The following is an 18,975-nucleotide window of genomic DNA, read 5'->3' as shown; positions in this document are numbered from 1 at the left end:
TCTGATGACTCAACAGTAAGGACTGTTTCAATGTGCTAAATAGACTGTGAAGTCCAGTAATAAAAAACGGCTTGTTGAAGCAGCAAGCTTTCTTTCTGTGATTTCATGCAAAAGAATGAAGCAGAACAGCTGAGACTGCAGAATCATAGAAACGTTTGTGTTGGAAGGAACCTTAAAACTTATCTCATTCCCACCCCCCGTCATGGGCAGGGACACTTTCCACTAGCCCAGGTTGCTCAGCGCCCCATCCAGCGCGGCCCTGAACGCTGCCGGGGGTGGGGCAGCCTCCGGTGCGGGTCTGTCCGGGGGGACACGGACACGGCGCAGCCAGCGGGGTTTGTCCCGGCCGGAGCCGCTCTGCCCGCACCCGCCCGCTGTGCCCCGCGCGGGGGCGGGCTCGGACTCGGGGGGACGCAAGGGTCACGCGTGACGCTGGCCCCGCCCCCTCCCGCAGGGCGCTCTTCTGATTGGCGGGCGCGCCTCGAACGCCGCTCCCTCATTGGCGAGCCGGGGCTTCCGTGGGGCTTGAAGTGAGGCGGCGGGGGAGAGGCTGTAGTTGGCGTTGTGTGCTCTCTCAGCTGGGCGTCCTCAGGGCTGGTCCCGGGATCTGCCGGCAGGTACGGGGGGCTTGGGGACCCCGCTGTGAGGTGGTGTGAGGCTGGGGCGAAGTGTTTGGGTTTCCTTTTGTGAGATTGGGCGCTGCAATCTCGGTGAGCCCTCTGTGAGGGAGGGGGAGGGACAGGCTCGTGGAAGTTCGGGCTCTGTAAGCGCTTTGGGGCTGGGAGGGGCTGTGTCGGGACTTCTTTGTGAGGTTGGAGGGCTCGGGGACCACTCTGGGAGCTTGGGGTGTTATAGGGGTGAGCTGTGGGGCCCCTTTGGGAGCTTGGGGGAGGGTTCAGGGGCCTTTCTGTGACCCTGCAGTGCCGGGGTTGTTCTGTGAGTTTGGTGGAAGGCTTGGTGACCCCTCTGATCTTGGGATGGTTTGAATTTTTTGGGGGGCTGGTTGAGGGCCCCTCAGTGAGCTTGAGGCGTTTGGGGAGTTTAACGACTCCTTTGTGAAATTCACGCTTGAGTGCTGTGGGACCGGGGCTATCCCCTTTTCTAGGGGTGTCTGGGGCAGCTCTGAGAGCTTCAGATTAAGATATTTGAGGTTTATTTCTGTCAATTTAAGGATGAAGTCAGAAACTTGGGGGTAATGGGTGGAGCTCAGGTGTTCTGCCCCACTGAAGTGGGGGGCGAGGTGAGGATTTTGGGAGCATCTCTGTGTTTGCAGGATTGATGGGGAGCCCGGGTTGAGTCAGGAATATAGAGGGATCGAGGCAGGGTTGGGTTTGGGTTTTTGGGGGTTGTTTTTTGAGTTTGTTTTTTTGATTTAAAACATGTCTTGGTGCCATGATGGGCAGGGATGGACCTGCTGCTCCTTCCCGGGCCTTGCTGCTCCTCCCCTGCCGTCAGGAGAAGGTGATTATGAGAGAGTTGCTTTTCAGAAGAGTGTTTATTTGTTCTGAAGTGAGATATTTGCACTGAAATAAATACATATATATACAGCAGTCATCTATGTGTCAGTTTGTGTGAGAATATTCACTGCACGTACCAATTTGCTTTGCCTTCAGCGAGTGCTCTGCACATCGGCTGCTGGAGGAGTTCAGAAGGATAATTAGGTAGAAAAATTCCATCTCTCTGCATGTTCAGTGGCTTTTCAGGCATTTGAGACCACGTTGGTGTTTTGGATATTGTGTCCTGGAATTTGTTAAACAGCAGGTTAGGCTGAAGCACTTTACAAATGATGGTTAACTGAGGATTAATTACCTGATGTCATGTCACTGAGTTTATGTCAATTCTTAACTGTAGAATGGCAGGTTCCTGCATATGCCCACAACAATATCCTTCTAAAATAAGGAGCATTTCCATTTTTGTGAACTTTGATAGATCCATGGAAAAGTTTGGGTTGAAAGGGACCTTGAATATCATCTAGGTCCAACCTCCCTCACAGGGACATGGACGCTTTCCAATGGACCAGGCTGCTCCCAGCCCCATGCAGCCTGGCCTTGAGCTTTGTTTTGCAAGAGTGGGAAAACTTTCTGCTTTTCATAATACTCCTGTGCCTTGGATGCTGATTACTTCAAACAAAGATATGAGTAAGGCCACCCTTTCACTTTATCACAGCTGCTAGCTAATGAACTTGTGAAATATTATTTGGATCAAAATTTGACTGCAAACTTTTAAAATAAAATTACTAATTACTTTTAGTCTTTTAATCCTAGAAAGAAATTTGATTTTTAGATTTACTATCTAAAGTGGTATATGTATATGGTTTCAATTTATTTGGTTTAGCAATGGTGCCCAAGTAGTTCAACGACAAAGCTGAAAAAGTCTCCAAACAAACCTCCCCTGTTTATGGAGCTTGTTTTAGAAGGTGCTGACAACTTTACCACATCCTAGGCTTGCTTCTAAAGTAATTACAGTAAAAAATACAGTTTGTAAAGATTTGCTTCATCTGTTGTCTCAATTTTAGGTTGGAATAACGAAAGCAATGAAGTTCACTTCATGTTCTACAAGTGGTTAATGTAAAAATACTTAATCCAGAAACCAACCTGAACTGAAGCATTAATATGATGAATAAAGAAGGAATGAAGGAATAGCTAATACTGGCGTGCTTTGCATGCCTTTGCATCTGCAGCTATTGTTTGCATTCCATTGCTGATTGGAAGTGCTGCTGTCAGACTTGCAGACAAAGCAGCTGAATTCTGTGGGGAGTAGGAAGCAAATTTTCCCATAAGGATTAATGCCTATATTAATGTGCAGAAATGTTTGGAGGCTTCTATAAAGAAATTTAAATACAGAGGGGTAAGGAGATTGAAAACATGACTATAAAATTTTCAGTCCAAGCGTTCTTGTTACCACTTTGACACTGAACACAAATGGATGTATAGATTAATCCTGAATATATGATGGAAAAAGGGGCGAAGGATGACATGTTTGGTCAAATCAAGCATTTGAGATCCCTTAGAATGATTACACACTGCAGAAACCCAGAGTCTCTTCCACTTGATACTGGTTATCTTGCACAGGTGACAAAAGATACTATATCAGCTCATGTGAAATAAATTGCTTTGATAGCAGTTTTCCAGATGAATAACTGCTCTTCTCAGGTGTCATCCTTCATGGACAGTAGTTATGTTTAGATCTTCCTTGCCTTCTGTCTAGCTCTTTTTTCAAAAGCAGCTGTGCATCCCTGAGTGTTATTGTTAAACCTTTAAGAACAGCAATGGCTCCAATGGGAATAAGAAGCAGGCAGAGGTCAAGTACTACATGGTGTCTTGCCTGGTGTGTTTTAAATGTGCTTTTTCTCTATTTCTAATTTATTTTCATCCTTATTCTTGGTAGCAGCCCAGGCTTTAGTTTCAAGTCCTTCACACTAATACAGGTAGATCAGTGTTTAACAATCTACTAAAGCTTGTGCATGTCCAGTGTAAGAAGAATATTTCAGAAATACCTTTCTAATGATGCTTTTCTCATTTGCATACCAATAATGTCTCTGCTGCAAAGGATTCCTAAGTACTCTGTGCTTTACAAGAGCAGCATACGCTCAGACAGTGCAGGAAAAGGCTGATTTGATCCGGGACTCTGATCCCAAACACACCCGAAGTAACCACATTGGTTTCTGCTGTTAGCTGGTGTGCAATGCAGTCATGAGGCCGTGGCAGTGAACAGGTGATTGCCATCTGTCTCATGTGGCCCTTGCAGGAGCAGTTGTGTTGCTCAGCCGGGTGCCCCGTTCCGGGAGACACGGCTGAACGCCGCTGCTGAAGGGGCTGGGAGGGAGGAAGCGCTGCAGGTGACAGAGCTGCCTTTAGAGGACAGGCAGGCTGGAGTGTGAGCTGGGGAAGGCACAATTAGCTTCTCAAGCCCCTACCAAAAGCCAAGGGGCTGTGCACTGCTGCTTTCAGATCCTCCAGAGTCTCCTGAGACAGGCCTTTCCCTGGGAAGCCTTTCCATGCTTCCAACTTTCCCTTTGAAGCTGTTAGTCCTGGCTCATGTTTTTCCTTTTTTTCCCCCCCCCACCCCTTTCTCAAAGGAAACCTTTCAAACTCCTCAAAGAGATCCTCCTCGCGCTAGAAAAATCCTGAGTCCTGCCATGACAGACAAGCTTCAGACTTCATCTGCCACATCTTCAGGGCAGTCGTCAAGAGCAAAAGATGTTTTTTTTCCACCCGCTGATAATGAGTGAGTAGTGTTATCCATATGGGGCATGCTCAAGTTAACTTTCCCTAATGTAATCCTGTATAGTTAAAGTATAATATTGTATAACAAGATATAAACTATGCAAGATGAACAAAATTAATATTGACCAATGCATGAACTTTTCCAAAGATAACTGTCAATACTTTTAAGAAAATTTTATCTTGATTGTAATAGTAATTATTGAACTTTATTCCTAACTCCTCTGTAACTGATTTCATTAAGTTAACTAATGGTATGGATAAATAGCTTGAGAAGAGATACTGTAAGAAACAGTTTTGTATTCTCTACTTGATGTAAGGTTTCTGTGTGAGAATACAACTATTCTGAAGCTAAGCCTTCAAATATCTTACCTTGTATGTTAAGTACTGTTGTATCTTGAGGACTAAATCTAAAGAGAAATCTTCTGAAGGGTTAGATTGAATTGACACCTTGAGCCAGGGGATATGAAGATTTTCTTTAATCTAGCAGCACAAAGTGAATATACCATCAGTCACAAGTGTAAACATGTTTATGTGCCTTTATAGTCTAGCAGCCTGAGTCTCAAAGTGGCTCATAGTAGCTGTTTGTAGAAGAGCATAAAATCTGTAATGTTTCAATTTGGGGGAGTCGTGACAATATTAAATGCAAATTTTGTTACTGCCTTTTAGCCCCCCTTTAAACTAGTACAGGTGTCTGACCTCTGTAATTCCCACCAGCAAGAAGTTTCAGGTCTTAATTTTGCCTTCTGCAAGCAAATACACCTTTTTATTTATTTTTAACTGCCCAGCACTTTCATTTGATCCCTGTTTTTGTTGTTGGAAGGGGGAGAACAGCAAAAAGATGGCAACACTTAAACGTTTAAGTGTATGTGTTTGCTTCAACTGTTTATTTCCATGTACAGTCTAGTTCAGAAAGCTATTTCTGAACTAATCACCGCAACTAAATAATGTTATGGTATTTATGCCCCAAATTCATTGCTTGCACAAATAAACAAAGACTTGGTACTTATGAAGCTCAAGTGAGTTTAAAGGATCAACACCGAATTGTTTTAGTTAGGGCACGATTGCATCAATGCACTGCTTGTGCTGAACATGCCCTCTCTAGTTTTAAAATGTGGGGATTTGTTTGTAACAAATCGGTGAAAAGGCTCCGTGTTGCTGAACGGGGTCACTTTGGACTGACGTTCCGAGCAGGTGTCTCGCTCCTGCCGGGCATTTATGAGGTTAAACGCTGAAGGAAAGTGGGAGGGACCCGAGTAGTCGCAGCCTGGGGCTGAGCTGTTGCTGGGAAGAGGTGCTGAAACCGGGTGAGAACAACTTCTTCAGCTCTTATCTCCCGCCTCTGCTTTCGAGTTTAGCAAAGTGGAGTTTCTAGTGAATGCCTTTTAATCATGTTCTGTTCTGCAGCAGATAAGGATGGCATATAGAAATAATAACTTTGTGGAGGGACAAAACAATGGGAGGAAATCCTCTTTCAGGAAGTAATGGCTTAACTCTCTGTAGTCTGAGGCTAAGCTTTCAGAAGTTGTGTGGAGTTTGGGGAAATAAAGTGGGCAGCAGTAACTTGTAGAATATTCAGCAATAGTGAGTACATAAACGCTGTAACCTGTATCTTGCCCTAGAAAATCTTGCACCTTCTCTTACCAGAGAAGTGTTTTCTTGTGTATTGCTCTGCTCGTCACATCTGCTGTTGTACAGAATGTAGAGTGCCTGAAGTTCAGGGTCTGGTTTTGTATGTAGGCCCTCCAAAATCAAATGGTGGTGCATGTTTTCGGGGGGGAAATACTTCCCAGAATGTCCAGACAGAGTAATGACTAGTGTGGGAGGACCTGAATCATGACTTTGTTTGGTCCCAGACTTGAGTCTATCATGACTCAGATGAATCTGCATGAAGATGGTACCACAAGCTGTGTTTGTGTTTGAGCTGCTGACTGTCAGTAACTCTCCTAAGCAGTGTTTCACTGCCTAGTGAAAGGGCAGTGTCCAAATGGCAATGTCCAAATGCTGTGCTGAGTGCAGCAGTGTCCAGGGATGACTGGCATAAGGTATCAAGGCTGTGTAGAACAGGTAGCTTAAGAGCACTGGTTAACTTCAGGGGTTGATCTCCCTATGTCTCATAAGTACCAGAGCTCTTAAGCCTTGGATGTTTAGGTGACAGCTGAATTTTTGCTGTTTTATTTTGCTGTCAGTTGTCATATTGAAAAAAAAAAAAAAAAAAAAAAAAAACAAACTCATTACTCTGACCATGCAAATCTACTTGTGCAAATTTTTCTAATTTCAAACTATGCCTGCAAAGTAACTGTCTTTTTTTTTAATGCAGCACATGTCAACAAAAGCCTGCAGCTGAAACAAGCCATACACAAATGCCAGAGAAGGTCAGTGTGGCTGCTTACCCAGATGATGAGATGCCAGTGAAGAGTCGAGGTTCCTACAATCTTGATTTTGATAACTTAAACGACATCAATCCTTTTCAAAGTTCAGTACAGTTGCCTCATTCTCCTGGAAATCTGCAAAAGTCTCCTGTAAAAGTATCCAGCAGCTCTGAGAAAACCACTGAAAAAAGTAATGATTCTCTTCTGCGGGACGATGCAGCTCCTTTTGCTTCAACCACAGCAAGTACAGAGTGTTTAAGCGAAGACAAAGCTCTCATCTCTGGAAAAGAATCTGCACTGGGTGAGCTGGAGTCTAACAAATCCAAGGTGTCACCTAAGCAAGCAGTTGGTGAATCTGAGCAGGGTGTGAAGTGTGCTTCCACAGATGCAAGCCAAGCTGATAATTCAGTGGTATTAGCAGAGGCACCTACACCTCCTGTGCAATCACCTGGCAGCTTAGGGCCCAGTAGTTCTGATGTGAGCAACTCTCTTAAAACTGGGGAATCAAAACTTCAGGATGTTTCAGTGGCAGAACAAGCCTCTGCACAAGAGTCAAAGCCTGATGAAGAGCTAAGTGTCTCTACAGAGAAACCTGCAGAAAAGCCTGATGTCACCAAGGCTGGACCAGTAAAACTGGAATTTGACTTTGATAATACCACTGCTAGAAAACCACCTCCTAAGAAGCTAGGTAAAAGACCTGGAATTAAGCCACCTTCCAAAAAAATTCCTATTACCAAAACAAAACCAGAGAATACTGAAGAGCAAAATAAAAGTAATGTAGAGGATGAAATCCCTATTCCTAAAGCATCTTATCAGTTTGACTGGGATAAACTTGATGATCCAAACTTTAATCCATTTGGAGGAGGCTCTAAAATCTCCACCTCACCCAGCCCTCAGAAAGTTTGCCTGCCAGAGGAACTGGAGAGTGCCTCACCAAGAAAGGAACCTCTTCCAGTGGAGCAGGATAACAGGCCAAGTACCTGTGAAACGCCTGAGAAAGAAGAACGCAAAAATCTGTAAGTGAATCTGTGGCTGAATGCAGGAGCACCTTGAATTCATGTGAGCAAAGTTAGATAGTATCTAAAATGAGTCCATTCCTGCTTCTTAGACAGTATCCCTCCCAGGCTGGCACAGTCTGTTGTAACCTGTAACACAATTAATGTTGCAACAGGAAAGTTCATAATTGGGGAAGGAAACTGCTGAGATGACTATCTTTAGGCAAAAGGTGTTCTTAAGTCTGGGAGAATGGGAGAGAACAGGCTTAGGTGGAAAGAGCATTGTTCAAGAGGTGCTTTCCCCACTTCTCCAAGATTAAAGTGTGGAGAATCAGACTGCTACTGTCTGTAAATAAAACAGGGAAGTAGGCAGCAGTGTTGTGCATGGTGCAGCATGGGAAGGGATCAGGCAGTTTTGTTCTCTGCTGAACTCTGCTGTTTCTTCTGTGCATGTTCTTTGTATCTAAATGCTATCTCTAGTAAAAAGATCTGGTTCTGAAGCTGCATTTTTCTTGGCAGCGCACAGATTTTTTACTTGGTGATGGAATATGTTGTTACCTTTCCTAGAAAGTCCGGTTATTAATGTTGCTATAGACAGTCAGGTGCTTGCCAGAACTAGACTGGCACAAATTGTTCATTTGACAGAAGTGTTTGCACTCTTGCTCCCTGTGTAACATGATCAGTTAGTGTTTACCAAGGTGAAAAGTTTACTTACTGCTGACAGCATAAGTGGAGCATTGGACTTCCTTAATGAAGTTCAAACCAATAATCACAACTTTGCCATGGAGAGGGAGGCAGGCTGCTTGTAATTCTGTTCTTAATTAAACAAAGAGCCTATCTTTAACTTAAAAAAAGCAATGAGCCTAACAAATGAAAATAAGAGAGCAGTGTTAAGTGAATAGAAATAAATGATGCTGCTGTGACTTTCTGCTTCCCAGGAAACATTGCTTCTCATGGTGGGAGAGCTTTCTGTCACCTAAGTTGTCACCAGGCAAGACAGTGAATTTACATACCCACCATCTTTAAACTTTCCTGTGCTGTTGCAGTAGAATCTCTCAAAGAAGCTACCTTTGTTCAGTTCATCTGATAATACAGAATGTGAACTGTGTGATGTAAATATTGATGTTTTTGTTTGTTTGTTTTCTTTAGGGAAATTGTTGAGCAGAGTGTGGCCGAAGATGTACCAAAAGTTCAAGAAGAGAAGCTGGGAGGTGAAGCAGAAACTCAACTTCCAGGGAAAAGAAAAAGAGAAGAGGTAAGGCATAGGAAAGACAGACAGATCTTACAAAGTTGTTCCATGAAACAGAATTCTCTGGCTTAAAACTTAATCTTATGAAACCTTTTTCTGATATTTTGTCTGAGAATATTTGTCTGTGGGTTTTTGCATCTTCAGCAGCTCTAGAAGGAATGCCAGCTGTGCAGACCTGTGCAAATTGGTACCTTGGTATTTAGTATCTTTTTTGATCAGCAATTGCATGTAAGGACAAACATAAAGGTGTGGCTTCTAGAAAAGTGGCTCCTGAGCTGTGCTCACTGCGGGTAGTTTAATTTTTATGCCTGTGAATTCTTGTTTTTTTTATACTGGCTACCCAGTTAGTTTATGACAAACCAATTTGATCATTAAAATGATTCTCGTTGCATTTAAAAATAATTATTTTAACAATTAGAATGATTTTGTTTTTCGTACCAGGAGAAGCAAATGAAACCATCTAAAAGATCTCCACCTAAGGTTGCTTCGTCTCAAGATAATTTGGTCTCCACTGTCAGCGGAAAAAAGTCAACGGCTGCAGAAGAAATTAAACCTAGTTGCCCTGGAATTGAAGGCACAGCAGATGAGACAGCTGGTGCTCAACTGGAAGAGCTCTTTAGACCATCACCAGAAGGTAAGGGCGTTTCTTTTAGACAGACTGAAAATGTATTGTTTCAGTGTATAGATGATTTTCTACTTAAGTTCTATTATGGATAGTATTTTCTCTCATTTTGCCCTTCTGAAAGGACTCCAGACCCCACAAAGACTAGCAGTGCTGGGAAATGTATCTAAGCCTATTTCTAACTTCCTCTGGTTTAAGCTAAGATGAGAAAGCTGGCTATTAGAATTCAGTGGTCTGTGAGGATCGAATTTAGGCTGGTACAAAAGCTGTCTTTTTATCAGTGGCAGTTTCTGGGCTGAAAAATTGCTCCCTTAAAATAATTCCTGGTGTTAAGGGCTTTGTAAACTGAGAGCTTGAGAGCTGTACACCTGTGTTTGTGAGACTTGTAGGTTACTGCAGGCCTTACACCACAGTATGAAACCAGGAGTGCTGAGTGATCTTCCTGACAAGGATGCTTGTCTTGAGAGCTTCCTACATGGCTGTGATTTAACTACTTGGAAGGGCTATTCCTGGTAGGAGCATTGTGTGGAAGGATAAGCAAACGGTTTGGCTGCAGTGCAGTCTGTCATTTAACCTTCACACTGGAGTGGAATCACTGATTTGGGAAATGGTTATAACTTATCCTTCAAATCTGAGCTGTGTGCTAATTTTAGTGGTGAGATTGACAATCTTCACAGGGCTCTTTCGTGGGGCCTTGTGTGTAACAGAATATCGGAGTTGTTGCTTTAGCTGTAGAACAACAGTCCTTCAACTGTGCGTTAAACCCTATGTGTTCCTACAAGTGCTTGGGAACAAATGGAAGTTGTAAGTTTGCATAGCTTAGAGATCTTTGCTTTTTTCAGGTCTGGATAGAAAGTCATTTTAACCAATGAAGAGCTAGAAGTTGAGACTGAGAGCAGGGATTTATTTGTTTTATGCACATGTGTTTGTTTGTGTCTGTGCTGGAACAATTTGGCAGTATTGCATCTTCATTGTATTGTTTCTTCATTTTCCAGAGTTTGGAATGGACATAGACTATCTGGAACAGTTTGGGTCTTCATCAGTAAGTATGATGTTAAATATTTTGTTTACCTTCCTGTCAGTGTGGTGAGGAAAGCAAAGATGAAAGTGTCAAGCCTTAAATGTTTTAATGAATTAACTTCACTTGGAATTGTCCACAGAAATTGTCAGGTATTCCAAAGGAATGTGATGACAAGGCTGGGGAAGGGGTGATGGTGCAAGAAAATGTAGTTATAAGCAATTTAACTAAAACTCAAAGGTCTCTGGCTGTCAGTGTGCAGAGGTGTTATTTTTCTTTAATAGCACTGAAACTGAGGTGAATGATGTTTCACTTCTGGCCAAAACTGCTAGAAGATGATGCTTTAAAAGTGCAGGATCATTGTTTTAGAAAGTTTTTCTAAGCTCTTTTGCTTTACAGCCAGTTTCAGAAAATCTGTCTCTAAGTGAGGCTTGTCATGTTTTAATTAGTTTAGTTATTCTTACTATTACTCTGGACCCAAGCAGGAGAATATCTGAGCAGTGAATGCACTGAATTGAAGTTGTTTTAGTCATGCTGTGTTTGTCCATATGATTTTATAAGTGAAGAGAAAATGGCATACACTGTTTTTTCAGCTTGTAATACTATTTCCCTGTGTCTTCTGGTTGGGAATAGTTCATTGATGTTTGCTCTTTTGATTCAGTCTGTGAGCAGATTGAGCTCTCTTCATATGACATAAGGACTTAGGCATGTGGGCATGGAGTTCTCTTATGTAATTTTCCTCCTGAGAACAGTGCTCTGGCCACTGAAGAATAGGCTCACCCACTCTTCAGAGGATTATTTGTGTGTGGGTGGGATGTGTGTGTTGAGCTCTGAAGCAGATCTGTCAGTTTATGCCTCTTTCCCGCCTTCAGTTCAAAGAATCAGCCTGGAGGAGACAGTCGCTGTATTTGAAGTTTGACCCTCTGTTGATAGACAGTCCAAACAAACCACGGTACTCTGATGGTACTATTGAATTAAGTAAAGGAATCATCACAGCTCCATCTCAGCCTGGGTAGGTATTGACTTTACATAAAATCAGAGTTGTTTAGCTTGGAAAAGATTTTTCAGATTGTCAAGTCCAACAGTTAACCCAGCATTGCGAAGTTCCCCACTGAACCATGTCCCCAAGTGCAGCATCCACACATCTTTTAAATAACTGCAGGTCTGGTGACTTGCCTGTTCCAATGGTTGACCACCCTTTCAGTGAAGAATTTCCCCTAATATCCCATCTAAACCTCCCCTGGTGCAATTTGAGGCTGTTCTTTCATCCAGACTTGTTCCTTGGGAGACCGACCCTCATGTCACTACAAACTCCCTTCAGGTTGTAGAGAGTGAGAAGGTTCCCCTGAGCCTCCTTTTCTCCAGGCTGAGCCCCCTGAGTTGTTCCTCATAAGGTTTGTGCTCCAGACCCTTCCCCAGCTCTGTGCCCTCCTCTGGACATGCTCCAGCACCTCATGACCTTATAGTGAGAGGCCTGAAAGGGAACACAGGATTCAAGGTGTGGCTTCACCAGTGCTGGGTACAGGGAGACAATCACTGCCCAGCCTCTGGACTGACTGCTGCTGGTACAGGAGCTTTGCAAAGAAAGACAGCACTTGAATTTAATGGTGTTATGTTTGTTCATTTTTAGGCCTGTTGCTGATTTAAGTACAGTGCCTGAGGAAGCTGGAAAGCCTCTAGTGAGTCTTGAGAGTGACGAAAAAACAAAAGGACTACATCTTCTGGGGACATTTACAACTTCTGTAAGGGTGTCTGGAATGCTATCAGGCTTCATGTTGATAGCTTAGGAAGGGGATAGACTAGGTTCTGAATTTAAGACTTAGGCGGGTATTTTAGGGATTGCAGAATCTGATAAATGTTTACTTAAATGGTTGTTTTAAATCAGGTTGGATACTCGTTTATATTGAAGTTGAACTTTGTGATGAACATTTTAAGTATTAAAAGTATTTTTTGTGGAAGCTGATGCCATTGCACATGGTCTAAGGGAATTTGAGCTGTTTTTAAGAATGCTCTAATCAAGCAATCCTTTTAAATGCAAGTCAAGCTTCAAAAGGCAAGCTGTTTTGTAATTGCATTCGTGGGATGAAAAGCACTTAGGTGAAGCTGGATGCTCTTGCAGCTATGGTTTACAGCTTGAACAGATTTGCCTGCAGCAGCTCATCCTGAAATCATCTCTTGCTTGTGAGGAACAGCATGATGTCATGTTCTTTGTCTCTGATAGCTGTAATTGGTGGATAATAGTTTTGGTTCTACGTTTTAGGTATTTCTTAGAGCTATGTGGTCAGCTTCAAGGTAAGAAAGTTTTATGCTAAAAGTTGTGCAGGTATCTGGTGTGAGTTACACTGACTTCAAATAACATGCATGCACCTAATCAGTGGTATGACAGTAAGAATCTGTTTAAACTTTGCATTTTTCTTTTCTTTACAGACTGATCCCCTAATTCCGGACTTCCTGACCAGTGATGTTCCTCCAGTCCCTTTTGCTACTTCCACAAACACTGCTGTGGATGCTGTTATAGATGTGCCTAAATATACCCAAAAAGACAGGGATGCAGCTATTGAACTGCTGAAGAGAGAGGTATGGTGTTGTAATCTTCGCTGCAGTGTTTATACAATTACAATATGCATACAGTCCCAGCTCTCTGGCTGCCACAGCTCTCGGCTGTCTTTAGATGTTCCAAGGCTCTTTTCTTTAAAGGCCATATTCTTACAGCTTTCTGCTGCTACAGCTCCTTAATTCAAAGGCCATATTATATTCCAAAGTCCCAGCTCTCAGGCTGCCACAGCTCTCGGCTGTCCAGGGGATTCCATACCTTCTCTCAATGTTTGGTTGTGTGTTCTTCCTCACACGGGGCACCAGTTGTTGTAATCTTCGCTGCAGCTCGTTTGGAGCAACTCAGACCCACACAGGTCTTACAATACAACATATATTCAGGCCCCCACAGTATGGTGGCCCTTCCAAAGGAGAACTTGGCATAGCCTTGGAAGGTTCTTTTGTTTGGATTATCTGGGATACGTGTTTCTCATCGTACTTGACATGAGTATCTCATTCCGAAAAGCTTGCTGTGGACTTGATGGGTGCTGTAGGTATAGAACTTTTTAGAGCTAGCACTTAGGGACATAGGACAAACTTCATTATTAGTCAGGTTCTGCCTTATATCTACTCACTATTAGAAGGCACCTGTTATCAGATGGGATAGTTAGGCTTAATATCAGTGATCTGGATACTTCTTACTCAAGAAGCAGGAATACATTTTCATGCCAATGGAAGAGAGTGACTTACGTAACTTCCCTAAGAAAAGATAAAGCTGTAGTGCCAGTTCAGTGCTATGTCAGTTCTTTTCTTGTGGGACCTGAATGCATAAGAGCATGTCCAGCTGAGAAAGTGAAGGTGAGGTCTGGAGCTCACTCCAGAGGATAAAAACATTAGTGAAGGAGGGAAGAAGTAGTTGATAAGATTTTAAGCCTGTTCTGTAATTGCAGAAATTGCCTTTAAAAGCCCATCTTCTGACTGGTGCAAGAAGACTTATATATCCACTTAATGAATCAAGTACTCCAGTTGTTGAAGTATGACTTCTGAGATATGTTACCTTACAAACACTAAATAATGTAAGAGGAGCATTTGAGCATAAATATCCTTAAAGCTACTTGTATCACTTCAGCAAAAGATGGAGCTTCCAAAATTCCTGACTGCTGTACTGCAGGCAGTGGCATTAGGGGCACCAAACAAAGATGACCTGTGATTATTTGCTGCTTAAGTTCCTCTTTTGTTTTAGAGTGCAGAAATAGTGGCTTTTGTAGGAATAACTTTTACTTTGTGTCATTTAGGAGGTGACTTTCACTCAGCATATTGTCTAGTACAGGAAAATAAATGTAGCTTTGACAGGGGACAGCTTTTATTGCATTGATCTAAAACTAAGAACGTATATAATAGCGGGGGGTTAAGCTTGTAATATCAGTAAAGTGCTGCTCTTTCATGTTGGAAAGAACTACTTTAAACCTGCACACACTGTTGTAGGTGTGACTGGATGACTCCAGCTGTGTCACTTAAATAAAAATGCCTGGAATTACAATATCAACCTGAAAGGAAGACAGGCTGACTTTTATTTTTGTTTCTATCTGTGAAACAATTCAGGAATAGGAGGAAAGTGAAAATCCATTTTCCTTCTTGGCAAATACAGCACTTGGGGAAGCCTGCTTTTTTGGGGTCTACTGAACCTGTTTTGAGCTTGCAAGTGCCAGTTTCCAATTTGTTTCCATTTTCACATACCTTTGCTTTTGTAATATTTTTTCCTAGCTTAGCTATCACTACTTGTCTTAATAGAACATTCTATTTTTGCTAGTATCCTGCTTCCTGTCACCTGAAATATTGCAATATATTTAAAATTAGATTGCTCTAAAATACGGAAAAATCAGTGTACTACAGTTTACTGTGTAGTTTTGTGACAAAACCAGCAAGCTAGCAATAATCATGTGCTTCTACTTTCTCTTTTATTTTTTTAAATTCCAGGTTATTTTATGTATTTTGAGCCTCTTGTCTTTGAAGGCCTCCCACAGTGCAGTTAGCTCTGTGGTTACAGCTCTTAACTTGTTACGGAGCTTGCACAAAATGTTTAGCAAAGAGTATTTGTGCTGCTTAATTCTATTACTGTGAGCTCTGCTTTAGTTTAGCTATCATTATTCTCAAATGAATTGAGGCATCTTTTCATCCTCCCCCTTTCCACTTTGCCTAATTTAGTGTTGAGTAAAAGTTACTGCAAACAGCATTTTGGTCTTGAACAGGCTTTTGTTTTTTGTGTTTTGTTTTTGGTGTTTGTTCTCTCATGTGTTAATATTAGCAGGTTTGTGAAGTGCTTTTTTTGTCTGCCCTGTAAATAAGGGAAATGTGTGTCACTTGCTAGAATGTTCCTTGGTCCATTGTGTTCTCTCAGAGGTTATAGCTGAGTTGACTCTGATCTTGCCACTTGACAAGATACTAGCAATGTGCTGGGAATCATATATGCAAAATCTGTGTATTAATCTAAATTTTATTTGAGTCAAGTTTGTAATTAAACAATTTTGATTCTGTTAAGAAATTAGAACTTATTTCTCTCTCTGTATTAATTTCAAGTTGCCCTTCAGACTGTTTTTAGTATCAAATCTTTTATCTCTTGTTGTGCAAAAAGTAAAGGCTTACCTTTTCACCCTCAAAGGTTCAAGAGAAAGAGCTGGAGATTGAGAAATTGAAACAGAAGTATAATAAGCTTCATACGGAGTACAAAGAAAAGGGGTATGAATCTGTCCTGACTTTTATATCTACTTAGTTATTCCAGATGCTTTTTCTAATGTATGTTCAACTTTTCTTTTTCATGGTTTTTAGAAAAAGAGTTGATGAATTGGAACAGATAGCAATACAAATTATGGGTAAGTTCCATATTTACACTTGGCGTGCCTTGGGGGGCTGGGACATAAGGTTTAAGACAAGATAGACTCACAATTTTATGCATATCCATAGACATGATATCACTTGATAGGTAATGATGACTTTTTGAATCAGGCATGAACACAACTTTTTCTTATTCTTCACTGGAGCTGTTGGTTTTTTCAAACTGGCAGATCCAGTTGTCAGCACTCTGTGTTTAATTGTTCATTCTCTGGCATCATTTAAGTGGCAAGGTATCACTAGAAGTTGTTGCTGGAGGATTTGGCCTTTTGCTTTAGTCAAGTTTGTGGCTTCAAAACTAGGAAAGACATCCACTGAAGCTCTTGTATAGTTCACTTTCTTAGCTCAAAGCTGAATTAGGCACATCTGAGCCAGCTTTTCTGTGCTCCTCTAAGGCCATGGGAAACAGCTTGGGTGTACTAACCCAAACCTCTTCTGAAAGTCTGCTGTGCTAGTCTGACTTGTTATCCCAGTCTCCTCCAGATCTTCCAGCTGTTGTGTATGTTTAATGAAAAATATTTTTGGATCCTTGCTTCTATCACAACATTCAAGGCTCCTGTAACAGTAGACTCTAGAGGAGCAGGAGAAAAAATGCTTTTGGCAAGCACATGGTCATGGTCTTGAATGGCTTTAAGTTTGGTGTGAGGCAATATGTAACAAAGATACAAAGACGACTTAAGAGCACAGACATGGTGTCCTTACAGGTGAGAGGCCAGGTTATGAAACCTTCCTAAGGGGAAGAATTGAAGGTGTGGGGTTACTGGCTGTACTATGGAACTGGTTTTATGCTAAAGCAATAACTATCATGGGTTAACTCCACTCTCTAGAGGATGCTCAGAAGCAGAAGGAAGCCTCAAGGAAAGAAATACAGAAGCTGATGGAAGAGAAGCAGCAAGCTATTTCAGATCTGAACTCTATGGAGAAGTCCTTCTCTGAAATCTTCAAACGACTTGAGAAACAGAAAGAGGTGTTAGAGGGTTACCACAAAGTAAGATGATTTAATGCAAATAATACCCTTCACTAAATCTCATTTGTTTTGGGAGAGGAAATGGTGTCATTTCTAGAGCAGCCATTAATTAGGTAGTGTAAGGACTACCTGTAAAACCAGGTGCTAAGTTGTTTATTTAAAGATTATTAAAAAACTAATTTGTTGTATTTAGTGACTGACTTAAAGTAAGATAATATCTTAGAAGGCAAAGTTTCTTCAAACAGAAGTGAGCTGTTTTCTTGCTGCAGCACATCTCTTTTGCTAATCATAGAGACTCTCATGTGGCAGCTGCTGCATAAGAGCAGCTTGTTTTCCCTACACCATGTTGAATGGATGCTGGAGAGGATGTGCAATTATAAGTCAGAATAATAGGTTATTAGGTGCTCCCTACTAAGATGCTTGTGGCTTTTTTCTAAAGCTAAAGTCAAGCCTTTGTTCTGCAGCTTCTTCAGAGGCTGGAGGAAAGAAGGTAGCGAGGATAAGCTATGGTTTCTTACTCCATGAAATGCATGAAAATTGATTCAGTTGGTGCTTTAAAAAGTGCCTTCAGATTTTTTTCATTCAATTATCTTTAATGTCCCTGTTTACTAAAAAACTCAGAAACTAATCCCTTAGAAGTTTCATGCTAGTCTAGGTTTTAGAAACAGGTATAGTGTCTGTTAAAACTTCAGTTTCTTCTTTGCTAGCATGGCAGGCTTCCTTCATCTTGTGTCCCTTCCCTCTCCACCCTAAGTTCAGAAGCCCTTTCTTTGGCACAGAGATAAACATTGCTTGGAAACCCAATTACTAAATTCAAGACCTGAAATTAGTAGAGTCTTAGCAATTGTTTCAAACAGTTCCAGCTTCCTACAATGGCTAATAAAATATGTTCATAGTGTGAGCTATGGAGTTACCAGGGTGACGTTCTTGCTGTTAGTGTTGGATTTCTTTACATCATGGTCCAAAGCCTGAATCTTTCTGTGGGTTCTTTGGTGAAGTTGGATTTGTAGCTATTCTTGTGGCAATTGTAACTTAATACAAAGCTGATTTTAAAAAAATTGGAGCAAACCAAACAAAACCAATCAGTGACTGTTGTTTTAGTTGGCCTTCTTTACTAGAGTTTGCTACTGAATAATTTGTTGGGGGCAAATATGATGAATAAATGTTTGCAAGGTTAAGATAGTTGAAAGGAAGCAGTTTAGTCCATATAGGCATGTGGGATTTAATAGTTGTTTCTGGAACTGCAGTGAGCAAATACTGCCCCTCAGGTGTAGTCAAATAACCCCATTGTCAAGTGGGGAAACTCCTCCCTCTACTAGCTTAAACAACTAACTGAACTTCTTTGGGTTTTGGGTCAGAATGAAGAAGTTCTGAAGAAATGTGCAGAAGATTTCTTGTCTAGAATTAAAAAGCAGGAGCAGAGATACCAGGCGCTGAAGGCCCACGCTGAAGAAAAGCTGCAGCAGTAAGTACTATGTAAAAAAGCCAGGTACCAGGAATGGCACACACAGTTTTCACAGTAGCTGCAGAATGTGGTTCAATAGTGCCAAAACCTGGCTTAAATATACTTCATCTAGTAATTAATCTCAAGTACAAGCATCTAGTGTGATTCTGAGAGTTCTGCTGTGCTGTCTGAGGGGAATGTAAACACCATGTTGTGCCTGTTTCAGGGCCAATGAGGAAATTGCCCACGTCCACAGCAAAGCCAAGTCCGAGACTGCAGCACTGCAAGCCACTCTGCGCAAGGAGCAGATGAGGATCCAGTCTCTGGAGAGGAGCCTGCAACAAAAGGTCAGTCACAGCACCATGGGTGAGTCTGCCCAAGCTATTGCCTTGGCCTAAGAACTCCCTGGTGTCAGGGCTAGGAGGAGCCTTGCTGGCTGTGCTGGTTGGGATGGCTGCTCTCCTGGTAGGCTTTGGGAAATTACCATTGAGACCTGATATAAGTGTCATGTCAGGACTTGTCTGTATGTTTAGATTCTTTTGGAGCACAAGGTTCATTTCCAAACTAGTCTGGGCTCCTGTGTCAGGAGGTTACTGAAGAGGTGGTGATTACAGTTATATATGGTGCAGAGCAGAATCTGGGAGTAAATTTGAATAACTGTCTG

The 18,975-nt window shown here is 41.9% G+C and overlaps 1 protein-coding gene across 1 annotated transcript; it reads left to right on the top strand.

Annotated features, from left to right (window-relative positions):
* Nucleotides 1–508: 508 nt before the first annotated feature.
* Nucleotides 509–18,844, top strand: TACC3 (transforming acidic coiled-coil containing protein 3). The gene is made up of 13 exons (XM_064711943.1): nucleotides 509–617; nucleotides 4,079–4,227; nucleotides 8,740–8,845; nucleotides 9,281–9,473; nucleotides 10,457–10,503; nucleotides 11,352–11,491; nucleotides 12,110–12,221; nucleotides 12,907–13,056; nucleotides 15,671–15,747; nucleotides 15,838–15,881; nucleotides 16,728–16,888; nucleotides 18,226–18,332; nucleotides 18,538–18,844. The coding sequence occupies exons 2-13, from the start codon at nucleotides 4,139–4,141 to the stop codon at nucleotides 18,707–18,709; spliced, it is 1,398 nt and encodes a 465-aa protein (XP_064568013.1). The 5' UTR covers nucleotides 509–617; nucleotides 4,079–4,138; the 3' UTR covers nucleotides 18,710–18,844.
* Nucleotides 18,845–18,975: the final 131 nt, after the last annotated feature.

Source organism: Zonotrichia leucophrys, chromosome 4 (genome assembly GCF_028769735.1).
Source record: "Zonotrichia leucophrys gambelii isolate GWCS_2022_RI chromosome 4, RI_Zleu_2.0, whole genome shotgun sequence".
Classification (NCBI taxonomy): domain Eukaryota; kingdom Metazoa; phylum Chordata; class Aves; order Passeriformes; family Passerellidae; genus Zonotrichia; species Zonotrichia leucophrys.
The sequence above is the reverse complement of the archived record's forward strand: the minus strand, read 5'-3'. Positions and strand labels throughout refer to the sequence as shown.